This window comes from Peromyscus eremicus, chromosome 9 (assembly GCF_949786415.1).
Source record: "Peromyscus eremicus chromosome 9, PerEre_H2_v1, whole genome shotgun sequence".
NCBI classification, from domain to species: Eukaryota; Metazoa; Chordata; class Mammalia; order Rodentia; family Cricetidae; genus Peromyscus; species Peromyscus eremicus.
This window is the reverse complement of record NC_081425.1, coordinates 90,497,882-90,512,296: the sequence shown is the minus strand read 5'-3', so window position 1 is coordinate 90,512,296 and position 14,415 is coordinate 90,497,882. Positions and strand designations below refer to the sequence as shown.

General features: G+C 40.3%; 1 protein-coding gene across 4 annotated transcripts in view; it reads right to left on the bottom strand.

Annotated features, from left to right (window-relative positions):
- The window catches only part of Parg (poly(ADP-ribose) glycohydrolase), a 108,667-nt gene extending 94,253 nt beyond the window's left edge, over positions 1 to 14,414 (bottom strand). Inside the window, exons 1-4 of one of the 4 annotated variants that reach the window (XM_059274112.1) lie at positions 14,319 to 14,414; positions 5,562 to 5,628; positions 3,997 to 4,956; positions 3,002 to 3,185 (exon numbers count right to left, since the gene is read on the bottom strand). In XM_059274112.1, the coding sequence (XP_059130095.1) occupies positions 3,002 to 3,185; positions 3,997 to 4,956; positions 5,562 to 5,599 (1,182 nt within the window). In that variant the 5' untranslated portion in view covers positions 5,600 to 5,628; positions 14,319 to 14,414. The other 3 variants (XM_059274110.1, XM_059274109.1, XM_059274113.1) reach the window with 3 other exon arrangements.
- Position 14,415: the final 1 nt, after the last annotated feature.

Here is a 14,415-nt window from a genome sequence, read left to right as displayed (position 1 = left end):
CTTACTTAAAAAACACTATTAATTATTAGTGTGTGTGTATATGCATGATATATGTATACGGACACATATGTGCCACAAAGTGAGTGTACAGATCAGAAGAAAACTTTACTTACATTGGTTTTGAGGATCAAAGGCAGGTCATCATGCTTGCCTGGCAAGCACCTTTACCTGCTGAGCCATCTCACAGGCCATTCACCTTAATTTTTTTTGACACAAGAGAGGTCTCTCTCTCACTGAACCTGGAGCTCACTGATTTGGCTAGAATGGTTGGCTGGCCAGTAAACCCCAAGGATCCTCCTGTGTCCACCACCTCCCCACCCGCACCCCCAGTGTTAGATTACCGGTAAGCACTGTCACACCAAACTTTGTTTTTTAAGATTTATTTTTACTTTCATTTATGTGTACATGTCTGTGTCTATATGCCATATATATGAGTGCCTATGGAGGCCTGAGGAGGGTGTCAGAGCCCTCAGAACTGGAGTTATAAGTAGTTGTGAGCTGCCCAGTGCGGGAGGTCTTCTGGAAGATCAGCAAGTGTTCTCAGTTGCTGAGCCATCTCTAGCCCTCACCTGGTTTCCATGAGTGTTGGAGATCCAAACACAGTCCTCATGCTTATGTGTCAAGTACTTTACCAACGGTGCCATCTCCCTAGCCCCAATACAGGTTTTTCCTTTCTCACTAAAATTAAATTTCTTGAGGAATAACTATTTAAATTTTTTTACTAGAAGACTTAAGATAGAACCTGGCATGCACGTATGTGTACATGTGTGCCGCTATAAACATACACAAAGCTATCATAATAAGCATTAAGTAAAACTCTGAAGAAAAACATAAGGTTTTCATTTTGCCTACTATAGGTATTTCAAATAAATGGAATCACACAACATGTAGGTTTTTGGGTCTATCATCTTCACTTATCAGAATGTTTTCAAGGTTCATCCAAATGGTATCACATTTCACTGCAGAAAATAATCACATAATAAATTTTTTAAAAGTATAATATGCTATGAATTAGAAGTATGTGGTATTATAAAGACCTATTCTAGGAAAATTCAATCAGGTGAGCTGAGAGACTTCCTTAAGGTAGTGACAGTACAGCTGAACTCTAAGGAAGAAGAAGCTAACTGGGGGTGGAAGGGTAGTGGTCACATATTATTATTTCTGTTCATTTTGATCTGGAGTACCACCCAAAGGACTATGTAGTAAAGGCTTAGTACCTGGGCCCTGGAACTATGGAAGGTGGTGGAACTTCTGACACAGGTCCTAGTGGAAGTAAGTCTCTGACCTATTCCTCTCTCTTCTTTGCCTCCGAGGATGCCAAGAGATGAATAAATCTCCTCCACCATGCTCTCTTGCTATTTCTCTACAGCCACAGGCCCAGAGCAACAGACAAAAGCAATCACACTGAGGCCTCTGAAACCCCGAGCCAAAGCAAACCTTGCTTCCTAGGAGTTCATTGTCTCAAGTCCTTTGTCACACTCACAGAAATCTGACCACAAAAGAAAACTGGTACCAAGAAGTGCAGTATCACATGATGTGGTTCAGAAACTTTTTGAATTGGTTTATGGGCAGAGTTTGGAGAAGTAAGTTAGAGAAAACTTAGAATTCTATAAACAGGGCTTAGTGGGTGAGTCTGGTAGTTCAGAAGACCAGAATGCTGATAGGAATGTGAACAGTAAAAGCTGTGCTGATGAGGTTTTAGGGAGAAATAAGGACTCTACTGCAAACCAGACTAGATTTGTGTTTCACTCTGGTAAATGACTTGTCTACAAAAATCCATCTCCAAAGACTTTCTCTGAGACTAAGTTTTAGAATGGCAAAACTGATTTATCAAATGATGAAAGAAATTTTATGGCAGCATAACAATGAAGATGTGGCATGAGTGATGCTGGCTGCTTTTAACCATACTTACAGTAAGAATAGAGAACAAAAAGATCTGGAAAGCTAATAATTTAGGCCAAAAAGCACATGTAAAGTTAGAGAAAGGAGAGTATTGTTGCTAAAGTGAATATTACCACTAAAAAGAGGCCAAGTATTGTGTACTTGTACAATAAGAAAGATACCCAAGGCTTCTCAAAAACTGTAAGGCCTTAGCCAGCCAAGATCTCATCTACTACATGTTCAAAGATAAAAAACAAAAAAACAACAACAGAGGGTTTGTTTCAAAGACTTTCCAAAACAGTTGCCGGAGAAGGGAGACTCAGAGTTCCTGCTTGCACAAGATCACTAGGGAATTGTGTCCCTTTGTTAAGCCAAGGATTCAAAGCTGCTAAATATAGTTTAGAGTAAGTCCATCCAGCTCTCATCAGTAACAGACCTCGACACTGTCCATGACTTTGACTTCACATGCATGCACTATGCAAGTTATAGTCATGGTCAGTTTTCACTGAAGTTTCAAACCAAAGTCTAGAAAGCCAAGCAGCATGTGACAAGGTCAGAGTCCCTGCAAGCTTCCTCTGACAGGCAGTGCATGAAGATAATGAACCTAAAGATGCAAAGGAGACCCTAGGAATCAGAGGTGCTGGGGAAAAAGGCACAGAAAATGCAAAAGTAGTTAAGGAGCTCTGGGAAGCAGGGAATGCAGAGTCATTGCTTTATAGACACAGAATTTCCATTTGGGAAGATGAAAAGTTCTAGGAATGCACATCAGTAATGGCTGTACAACATTGTTGATGCACTTAATGTCACTGAATCACATACATAAAAATGATTATAGTGGTAAACTTTGTGTTATGTGCATTTTAACACAACTTAACAAAAAGTGGAGATTGGTTTTAGACATGCTGAGTCTAAATACCTCTGAGGTGGTGACAGAGAATGACCAGAAGGATCTAAGAAAAGACCAAGATGGAGAACATACTGAACCATAAACAATTTTGAACTTTTTTATTTTACAAAATAACAATACCTAACATGTAGTAGGTAGTCAAAAAATACAATTAACTGGAAAGAAAAAAAATGAAAGAAAAATCTTTGCTCACGGGAAAGAGGCAATACCCACCCTAATAGTTACTGTGTGGTTAGCAGATGGTCTTAAGAGAGGCAAGCGGGCCCCACACCGAGGCATTTTCCTCATCTCCTCAATAGGAGTTCCCAACCACTTCTTGTCTGGAGGAAGGTGAGGTGGAACGTATTTAGGAATCTTCCTTTCTGTTCTTTGATGTCTGACTTCACATTGTTCTTTTCTAAGGTCAAGAAAAATATATTCAGTCACAAGTTATTTATTGTTTCAGTTTTCTTAGATACGCAAGCACAAAACTTACAAAGAACTTACTGTCTAAAGTGTTCCACACTTGCTTTAAAAGGATGACTTAAAAACCTTATATTAAAACCCAAGAGCTTGTTTCTAATAGCCTAGAAAAGAAACTTTCAAACACACAAATCTCCTTTAAAAACAGAAATGAGTCACGGATCACAGAATCAGTTACTTCCTGGTCTTCACACAATTGTTTCAACAAAGTAAACTTAGTATCTCATAAGCTACAAAACACCTCTTAGAAAATTGAGCAGGGTTTAAAATTTCTTATGGAATAATGGCGAAAATACAAATACACATGAAAAAGATCCCTATAGGATTTCAGTGAATTTTCTAACCCAAATCTCAGTTTTCTCATTTATAAAATAGATTACCTGTTTGCCTGTCCGAGCATTAAAGAAAGTGTTACAAAAATAAACAAAAAAACAAAAACAAAAAAACCAACAAAAAAAAAACCTAAACAAGTGTTAAATAACAGCTAGTCAATCAAATATTTTCATCTAATAATTTTCATAAATTCCATAAGAAAATTCATGAAACTAAAACAGACTACCAATACATATATCTTCTTATTTTCTGCTTCTGGCCTTTTTAGAATTTTCACTTTGAAATCTAGACTTTAGTTTAGTATAAATAGTTAATAAAACAGCAATTATTTAATTTACTGTAAATAATTACTTTCTTAATTCCCTCTACAAAATTTTAAAATATATCATGCTATTGGAGGGAAGAGAGATTACCTTCTGTCCTCTGATTTGGGAATTCTCATGAAATGATCTGTGATTTTAGAATCCTTTTTTCCATGCTGCTTAGAACTTCTACATTCCACATTAAGGCTAGAAGTGTTTCCAGATGGCTTGGCATTTAAATCACTGGTTCCAGCATGAGTCTCTCCTTCAAATTGGAAATGTAATCTAATTTCCCTTCCTTTAGTCAAATACCGTTTCCTAAGATCACTGTCAGTTTCTCTTGCTTGGCCACTTGAAAGTTGATTTGCTGTTTGGGAGGAACTATCTTCTTGTTCATCAAAGCCTGGACTTGGTTCTTCATCTGCTTCTGAGTCTTGACAACTGTTTTTCGAATTGTCTACATCCATTGGTGACTCAGGCTCACTTTCTTTCTCAAATGGAGGTGAATCACCAAGGCTACTTTCTTGTCTAGTCAATGTGTTGTCAGTTTTTGGTCCAGTTCCCATGTCCTCGGCACCACCGTCTGACAAAGGACTCTCTGGTACCACGTCCACCTCCTGCTGACAGCCTGCACAGTCTTTCAGGGAGTGGCAAGACCCACTGCACTTACAGTTGCTTCTGGCTTGCTCATCTCCTCCTGTCGGCTTTGTATTCACAAGCTTCATGGGTGTAAGGAACTGCTGGTTGTCTCTGTCCTCTTCATTATCTGTGTCACTGTGCTCATCGGTTGGGGGTGACTGGTCAACGTTAGCGTTACTAACTTGTTTTGGTACTGGGGTTATTGTGGGAGGCTCACTTGCCAGAAGCTGATCTGCGTGCTTCCCCTCACTTTGCCACTTGCACGTACTTGCATTCTGCTGCTGGTTCAAATACTGTGTGCTCTTTTCAGTGGGTGATTTATCAAGATTTAGCTGAGGAACATTTTCCAATTTTTCCACCTTATGTTGGTAAAAGTTATCTTTCTGCAGAGAACTCATCATGGAGTCTATCCTTGTGTTGTTGTTTTCTTTACTACAAGAGAACAGAAAGAACTAAAACCAATTTATTAAAAAATTAAAGTGATTCAACTATTGAACAACACCACAGTGAAAAGTTTACTCCTGTGATGGCCTAAACACACAGCATACCGTTTCACTGCCCTGCACTTCTGCACATGTACCCACAGTGCCCTTCCCCAGCTGTGTGCCTGGTAAACATCTACCTTTCTTTAATCTTAAGGTTACCTTCTGTCTCATACTTTGTTCCTTCAAGGCCCAGGCAAAGCTGGTGACTTGTTTCTTTTCTATGCTAGGCACCTACGCTAGCCACCACTCATATCTCTCCTTGCTCACACCTTCATGATGCATTTACCTCACGAAGCAGTAATCATGTGTTTTGTCTGTAACCACTACTATATATGAGTATCTTAAAGTTAGAGGCCATTTCACTTTCATCTCTTTATCTCACAAATAAATGAGCGTCTCTACGTATTAAAAACTAAAAAATTAATTAATTAAACTTTAAAAAGTTAATGGAGGTAGATGAGCAAAAATAAAAAGAAATTAAAAACAAAAAGGCAAGATAAAACAACCCCACCATTTCGCTATTTATTTCTCCATACAGAAATGTCTTTATACCTTTCTGACTCAGTTGTCTTGGTTCCTTTAGTATCCATCCAAGTGGTAATAGTCTGTTGTTTGAAAACTGTAAGAAAATTAAAATGAAAAGTTTAATATCTATACATATAAATTCCTTCAAATAGAAAACACATATAGCCTATTATACATAAGGCCTTTTGCTCGACTCTGTGGTTCAAACAAAGAGCAGCTACTCTTTTCAATTTCAAATATTAAAAGAGAAAACAGGAACAACTAATACATACATACAGCACAGAGTTGAAAGTGCCCCTACAGAGTTGTATGGCCAAATGTCTAAGATCGCAGGCTCTGGACTCAGAACATCTGGATTCAAATCATGGCTACCTCACTGGCTTCCTTTGTGACTGTGTAAAAGAATACTTTTTTCCCTGGCTCAGATTCTTCACTTGCAAAGTATGCACATGAACAGCATCTTCCATGGAGCTAAGGTGAAGTTTAAATTAGTAATAATTTATGTAAGGGATTAGGACGCTATGTGGTATATGCTCAGAAAATGTTAGTCCTTAGTTATTATTAAAAGAGGTCTTGATCAGAAATTAAGGTATTTCCAGGAAAAAAAAATACTTTAGGACATGAAAAAATGGAAACAATCAGTTAATATTTCTTGAAAGAGGTAGTGCTAAAATTTTGCCTTGAAAAATAAAGACAGCAACATAAAAGGAAAATCCCAAGTAAAGACACCAGTGGCAAAGAAATATAAAAAACTGCCAAAGAAACAGAAAATATAATTCAAAGGTCACTAAGAGCATGTCATAGGGAGTAACTTGAATGATGCAGACAGGTACAAAAAGAGGGTCAGAAGTCACACTTAGAGCCATGATCCCAGAATTCAAAGTTAAGAAGCCTTAAGTCATTCATGATGGATAACCTGGAGGCAAGAAGAGTGCTTACCAACAGAAACCAGTGAGAAAGCTACTGGTCTAGGTCAGCAGTTCCCAACAATCAGGAGCAATAAGTGGATCCTAAGACCATGCCTACACCTACTAAATCAGAATCTCTATGTGAGTGTGATGGAAGAATGAGAAGAACTGAAATTCTAAAACGAACAAAAAATTTAAATATCAACTAGATTGAAGAATTACTGGTTGAGGCACAAAATAATTCCTTATGAGTAAAACTGAGTATAGTCACTACAGATTTCAGGTTTGATGCTTCAAAGACCTGAATGATCATAACAACATTGAGCAGAAATATGGGAAATAGGAGAATTAGGTCTGGGGGTATGGTTAGGTAGATTCTGCAGATACTAAACTTGAGATGCCAAAGAAATGACTGAATAGATATGACCAGCAGCAAAAATGAAAATGATTAGCTCAGGAGTGGGGATGCAGTGCAAATAAAGGCAAGTCACATTTTACACAACCATTAGAAAGAAATACACGCACTTTCAATTTATAGTATACTAGACATGAATTAAATGTGTCTACTTTAGTATTAAATCTTAAACATTCTCAGCAGTTTTCTAAGTTGCAATGTTAAGAATTTAACATTTGCCAGTTGTGGTGGCACATGCCTTTAATCCCAGCACTAGGGAGGCAGAGGCAGGAGGATCTCTTGTGAGTTCAAGGCCAGCCTGGTCTACAGAGTGAATTCCAGGACAGGCACCAAAACTACACAGAGAAACTGTCTCGAAAAACAAAACATAAAAAAAAAAATCTAACACTTAAGTATGTCATAGATCCATTTTTTTTCCTGTTTTACCTTGTTACATAATATGAAGAAGCCAGAAGCAGGCCTAAATAATTAACTTATCTATCACTAGGATAGAACATAAGTGAAAGACATTTTCAGGTGTTAGAAGAACTTGAGATTCAAGTATTTGTGTTTCACATAATTTCTCTCTTCCACAAAAGTATTCAAGTGTCAGATACTGTCCACAAAACAGTAAAAGTCTAACTAATAAAATTTTTCTGATTAGTATTCTTTAAATGGTTTCTCTTACAAAAAGTAATTTACATAAATCTTTTTTGTTAAGTACTTCTTTGTGATTTATTTTGTATGTCTTCAGCAAATTAGGCTTCAAACAAACAATTAGTATCAGTCAGCAAGAGGATAAATGATTTGAAGACTAAATGTTTTCCTATTGCTCTATCTTTTCTATTTAATTCCACTATTTGGGTTCAGTGTCCCTGTCCTTCAAAATCCAACTTTTGATCCCTAGTACTAATTTTAGAGCATTTCAGATTTTAAAATTTTCAGACTGGGTTAACCATTTGGTCTATGCAAATGTTCCAAAATCTGAAAAACTCCATGTAAATCATTTTCTACCCCAAGCACGCCAGGTATGGGACATAGTTCAGAAAATCCTCAAATTCCCAACCAGCAAACTGCTGAAACACTATTTTTGGAATCAATCTAGGATTTAAAACTTCTTCTGTAATATTAGGATTAGATGCGAGGCTTCAATAGCTAGGCTCTTTGTGGTGGTTTGAATAAAAATGGTCACCATTCTTTCATATATATTTGAATGCTTAATCATCAGGAAGTGGCACTATCTGAGAAGGATTAGAACAACTGGGGTGAGCCGGGCGGAGGTGGCGCACTCCTTTAATCCCAGCACTTGGGAGGCAGAGCCAGGCGGATCTCTGTGAGTTCGAGGCCGGCCTGGGCTACCAAGTGAGTTCCAGGAAAGGCGCAAAGCTACACAGAGAAACCCTGTCTCGAAAAACAAACAAACATAAAAAAAAAAAAAAAGAACAACTGGGGTGTAGCCTTATTGGAGTAGGTGTGGCACTGTTAATGGAAGTGTGTGTCACTGGAGGTGGGCTTTTGAAACCTCAAAGCATACCTCCCAGTCCAGAGTCTCTATCTGCCTGTGATCAGGATATAACACTCAGCTACTGCTCTAGTGCCATGCTCCCTGCCATGATGACAGTGGACTAAGCCTCTGAAGCTGCAGGCAAGCCCCCAATTAAATGCTTTCTTTTATAAGAGTTGCCTTGGTCATTGTGTCTCTTCACAGCTATAGCACAGTGACTAAGACACCCTTCTTAAACACATGAAGTCCACAGAACCTGAACTTCAAGTGATGAAAACCCAGGAGGCCTGTTCCAGAGAAGCTGAAGAGGGCTGTCTGTCTCCTGAAGCCTCGACATGCAAAATATATTTCAGGCTTCCCACTATGATTCCTGGAGCCCGACAAAAGGATGAATGGGGAAAGGCAGGTGGTAAAGTAACAATCTGTCCTGTTGATCAAATGTTCCCCAGTCCTTGTTTGAACACTAGACAAAGGACCACCTTACTCTTTCCAATACTTCTGGCTTCTGAAAGTTTCTTTTCCAACACATCACAGGACTGTTAAGAACTTAATCCAAGCCAGGCGGTGGTGGCACATGCTTTAATCCCAGCACTCAGAAGGCAGAGGCAAGTGGATCTGAGTTCCAGGCCAACCTAGTCTACAGAGTGAGTTCTAGAACAACCAGGGCTATACAAAGAAATCCTGCTGGGAGGAGGGAAGGACAACAACAACAAAAACCAAAGCGCTTACTCCATCTTACTACTTAAGGAAGCATAAAATGTTGCTTACTAAGATTCTAGGGAATTTCTTTTTTTCTTTCTTTTTTAAAAAAATTATTTTTATTATTTTTTATTTAATATTTTATTTTATAATTAACTTAATCTCACATATCAGCCACGGATCCCCCGTTCTCCCTCCTCCCACCCTCCCAGCCCTCTCCCTCAATCCACCCCCCCCATTCCCACCTCCTCCAAGGCAAGGTCTCCCCTGGGGAGTCAGCCCAGCCTGGGAGACTCAGCAGAGGCACCTCCTCCTCCCTACACCAAGGCTGAGCAAAGTGTCTCAACATAGACCCCAGGCTCCAAAAAGCCTGCCCATGCACCAAGGACAGGTCCCGGCTCCACTGCCTGGGGGCCTCCCAAACAGTTCAAGCTAATCAACTGTCTCACTTATCCAGAGGGCCTGCTCCAGTTCCATGGGGGCTCCTCAGCCATTGGTTCACAGTTCATGCATTTCTACTAGTTTGACTATTTGTCCCTGGGAATTTCTTTCATTTAACTAGAAATAATCATCAAAAACAAAAGGAAAAAAAAAAAAGACAAATGTGCTGGCTAGTTTCAAGTCAACATGACACAAGCTAGAGTCATCTGAAAGAAGGGAGCCACAACTGAGAAAATGCTTCTGTAAGATCAGGCTGCATGCAAGCCTACAGGGAATTTTCTTAGTGACTGATGTGGAAGGGTCCAGAACATTGTGGGTGGGGCCATCCCTGAGATGGTGGTCCTGTGTTCTATAAGAAAGCAGACTAAGCAAGCCATGGTGAGCAAGGCAGTAAGCAGCACCCCTCTATGGTCCCTACATCAGCTCATGCCTCTGGGTTCTGCCCTGTTTGAGTTCCTGCCCTGACTTCCTTTGAAAGTATAAGCCACATAAACCCTTTCCTCTCCAGCTTGCTTTTGGTCATGGTGTTTCATAACAGCAACAGTAACTCTAACTGGGACAACAAAGATAAACAATGAGCCCTTTCTGTCTTAGATTATCCAGAACTTATCTACTAGCATTATCCTGGACAACTTACTTCAGTTCTTTGAGCCTATTTCCTTACCTAGAAAATATAGTTCTCTACTCCAGAGGAGTATATGTATCAGTAAGAACACAAAAATAATAGAAAACATTGTGTCCAGCCTACAAAGAATTATTCAACAAATACACTCTCTCCCAACACTTATATCCAATCTCTTTTACAACTGACATTAGTTGTTCTGGTTTACTCTAACTTCACACCATTCACACTTACTCTCATCTTGCAGTAACCATTGTATTTCAATGAGGCCATCCAATTAGCAAAAACAGACCCAGCAAGGGGCATAAAATACAGTAAAATTCACCTGCATTTTCAAAGAGCACCCCACTTCCAGGAAGCCTCCTATAGCAAGATAACTGGTAAGTTGGTTGCCATTAGAATGTGAATAGCATGCTAAGTTCTGCCTAAGCAGAGATTTGCAGATTTCAATCAATATAAGAAATGTATCCATGAAGATAAAAAGATACTGAATAAGCATTTCTCTACTCCATCCACTTCTAGGATACCTATAGGTAAAAAACTTAAATACCTTCCATAAAAAAAATTCTAAAATTTGCAACAATGGTTTAATGATAAAAATTTAGACTTTGAACATTCTGTTCACTGGTGCTCTGTGGCAGGTATACAGAAAACATCACCCATGTGAATATTAACTTGATTTCTCTTTGGCAGAAAACATAAGGTCCAACTAATGAGAAAAAGGTTGGTAGCCCCAACCTCTCCCAGCAAGCATGCAAATAAAATCAGTAGGACCACAGATTATCTAGTCACAGAATTCAGAGTCATTATCTAAGAGTTCATCTTCAGTTCCTACTCCTTTATAGCAAGTTCTCTGAAATCTACATCCAAAACTTAAAATCCATCCCTTCCTTCTATCTGTAAGTACTTCACTTATTGGGCAACTGTTCTGTATTTCCTCAAACTGGTCTCTCTGTTTACAGTCTGGACTTTCTTTAATCCAAAGTTTTATAAACTAAAAGTGGCAAGCATTTAAAAAAAAACAAAACAAAACAAAACAAAAGACAATATAAGAATGTACTGAGCCTTTAATCCCAGCATTCAGGAGACAGAGGCAGGCGGATCTCTGTGAGTTCCAGGACAGCCAGGACTATACAGAGAAACCCTGTCCTGAAAAATAAATAAATAAATAAATAAATAAATAAATAAATAAATAAATAAATAGATAAATAAATAAATAGATAGATAGATAAATAAATAAAAAGGAAGGAAGGAAAATGGAAGAATGCATTATACATAGTAAGGATGTTATTTCATAAATATTTCAATCATAAACATGGCATATGTACCAACTTAACATGTTAAGTTTCAAATCTAGGACAAAAGGCTGAGGTGCCTATTTAACATATCAAAAGTGGACCTGGCAGCCAAGTTCTCACAGCATCCCTCAGTTCTTACCTGTTACACGATATGGCTCTCAGCGTACCCTGCCCTCTACCCTAAACTCTGCAGCCTAAGGGCTGGACTACCCCTCCCCAAGAGGCTCTTCCCTATATAATCCAGACATTTTGGTTACCCACCCCCTTTGGACCTCTGGCCTCCTGGATGCTGCACCTGGTTCCCCTCTCTTCCCTCTCCCTCCCCTACATGCCCCAGCTCCATCTGGTCATGTCCATTCTGGACTCTCCCAGACATTCCTGCCTCTGACTATGCTCTCCTACATCTATAATAAACTTTCTCCTCCACCATACCTAGGAGCAGTCATGTCCTTTCCTTTCCTTTTTATTTCTTTTTTTTTCATTCATTACATATATTACTGTGTACCAGAAAAATATTTACACTGTGGTCTGAAGTTTAAAAAGGCAAAAAGCTACTGCTTAACCCAGCTTTCTAAAACATTCACCAAATGTAGTCTCTTGCTTAAAAGCTTCCAGGAGGCCTATTAAATACAGAATAAAGTTTAAATTCCTTAAACTAGCACTTAAGTTTGTCCACAATAAAGCTCACCTAAGTCTTCTGCAATCCCATGTTCCAGTTCTAACAGTGTTTAGGTATGCTGTTCCTTCTACCTATGTTATTATACCCCCCTCTTCATTCCTACAGCACATCCTATTATTTCAAGACTTGGGTCAAGCCAGAAGCAGGAATGTACCTAATTAAGTACCTTTAATTTTTGTATTTGGGAGGCAGTGACAGGCAGATCTCTCTGAGCTCCAGACTAACTCAAGGCTACATAGTGAAATCTTGTCTCAATAAATAAATAAATAAATAAATAAATAAATAAATAAATAAATAAATAAATAAATAAATAGAGAGATAGATAGAGAGAGAGAGAGAGAGAGAGAGAGAGAGAGAGAGAGAGAGAGAGAGAAAGAAAGAAAGAAAGAAAGAAAGAAAGAAAGAAAGAAAGAAAGAAAGAAAGAAAGAAAGAAAGAAAGACTTGGTTCAATTCTGCCCCCTAGAGGTCCCAAGACAGACAAGTGTACACTACTTGTCCTGATCTCTGCCCAGCCTCTTATACTGTGGACCAATGCATTCTTTTGCCTCTGGGTGAAAGAACACAAGCTAGGCTTTTCTTCTATTCACTGAACATTTCTCTCAGAACTCCCCGAAAATGCTGGTGTGCCCAAAGGCTCTGTCCTTGGTCATTTTACTTTCTCTAAATATTTTCATGCTCTAAACCACACTTATAGCTTCCATTGCTATTTTTATGCCAAGAACTCCTCAATTTTTCTAGCACAAATGTATTTCTTCTGAGGTACAAAAAGACAGAATTCTCTCCAGAATCCATCCACTTCTGTTCCCTACTGCCTGTGCCAAAGTCTAAGTGCAAATTATCTCCCACCTAGACCAATGCAACTCCTTCAGTCCTGGGGTTTCAACCAATTTTTCTTTTCCATTTTTTATACACCAACCATAAAAAGGGTTCAAGAAACAAGTTTAATCTAGCTACCACCCACCCACCTACACACACACACACACACACACACACACACACACACTGAAAATCCTTTAATGGCCTCTCACTACCCTGAAAACAAAGTTCAAAGTCCTTAGTAATGTCCACAGTACTGTCTATACTTCAGTACAGTGGGATCAATCACTTTCTGCTATTTCTCCACAGCCCATCTCTCACTATTTCACCATGTATTCTATCTATGCACCAGCTGCACTTCTGAAATACTGCTTTACTCTTTCTTAGCCACGGTTTCTAGTATTCATAGTAAGTACCAAATCTTCTGGACTACCTCATAACTTGGTTAAGTACACATAACTCCTACCAAAACAATCGCGCCCTCAAGAACGAGAAAATCCATTCCTCTTTGTTACACATATTGGACTTGTGCTATTGTCTATCTCTCCTCATGGATTTCATGGTATGAAGGCAGAGACCAAGTTCCTCTTGTTCAACATCGTGTGCCAGGGACAAGTACAATGCCAGCAAGCTAAGACTAACAGCTCTACATTCTGGGAGTCAGCACCTGACTGTAAATTTCAACAGCTTTCTTTACGTCTTCTGGGGACTGAAGCGCCCTTCTGCTTCATATACACAGCTAGACTTCCTTAATAAGGCAATTTGTCTATCCAAGCTGAGGACAGCATACAGGTGAGGTCCACCCGGTTAGCAACTGTCCACCAAAGTTTTCCACACTACAAATGCCACTAGAAATTGTAGCCCTTCTCCCCAACGAGTGGCATCTAGTGATTGAACAAGGGGGCATCAGAGCGGTGATCAGGCAGGAGCGACTGGAGTCCCATGGTCCTCAAACTGAAACAAGGACAAAGATTTTTATTTTCCCACGTACCAAACGAGGTGGCGCTGCCTCTGTGCGGTCCCGCCCGCCCCGGGACGCAGGCTGGCGAGGACGGTGGGACCCTGAACTGTACGGGAGCGTCCTTGGGGTCGAGAACGCGCCTCTGCCTGCCGGGGAAGCTCCGGGAGTCCGAGGCAGCCGGCGCAGAAGTTCCAGCGGCACCCCAGCGGGGCCGCTTGCTGCAGGGCTCACAGCCGGGGCCCGCACTCATGCTGGGACCCGCAGCGCACAGTCCCCGGGCCGGCCCGGGCGGAGAGCCTCATTCACTAACCCTGACAGGGACGGACTGCGCCTCCTTCTTGGCGCCGCCCGCACCATTCCCACTCTGCGGCGGCGCGCTCCTGCGGCTGCTGCTCCTCGGGCCTCCGAGCCAGACCCTCCCTGCGCAGCCGCTTGCCTCCGCTCGGCCGCAGGGAGCCCACCTGCCCCGGACGCGCCGCTTCCACTCGGGCTTGGGCTCCGGCTCCGGCTCACTTTCCCACCACCGGAAAGCAGTAGTCCCGCGCTTCGGACTTCCGG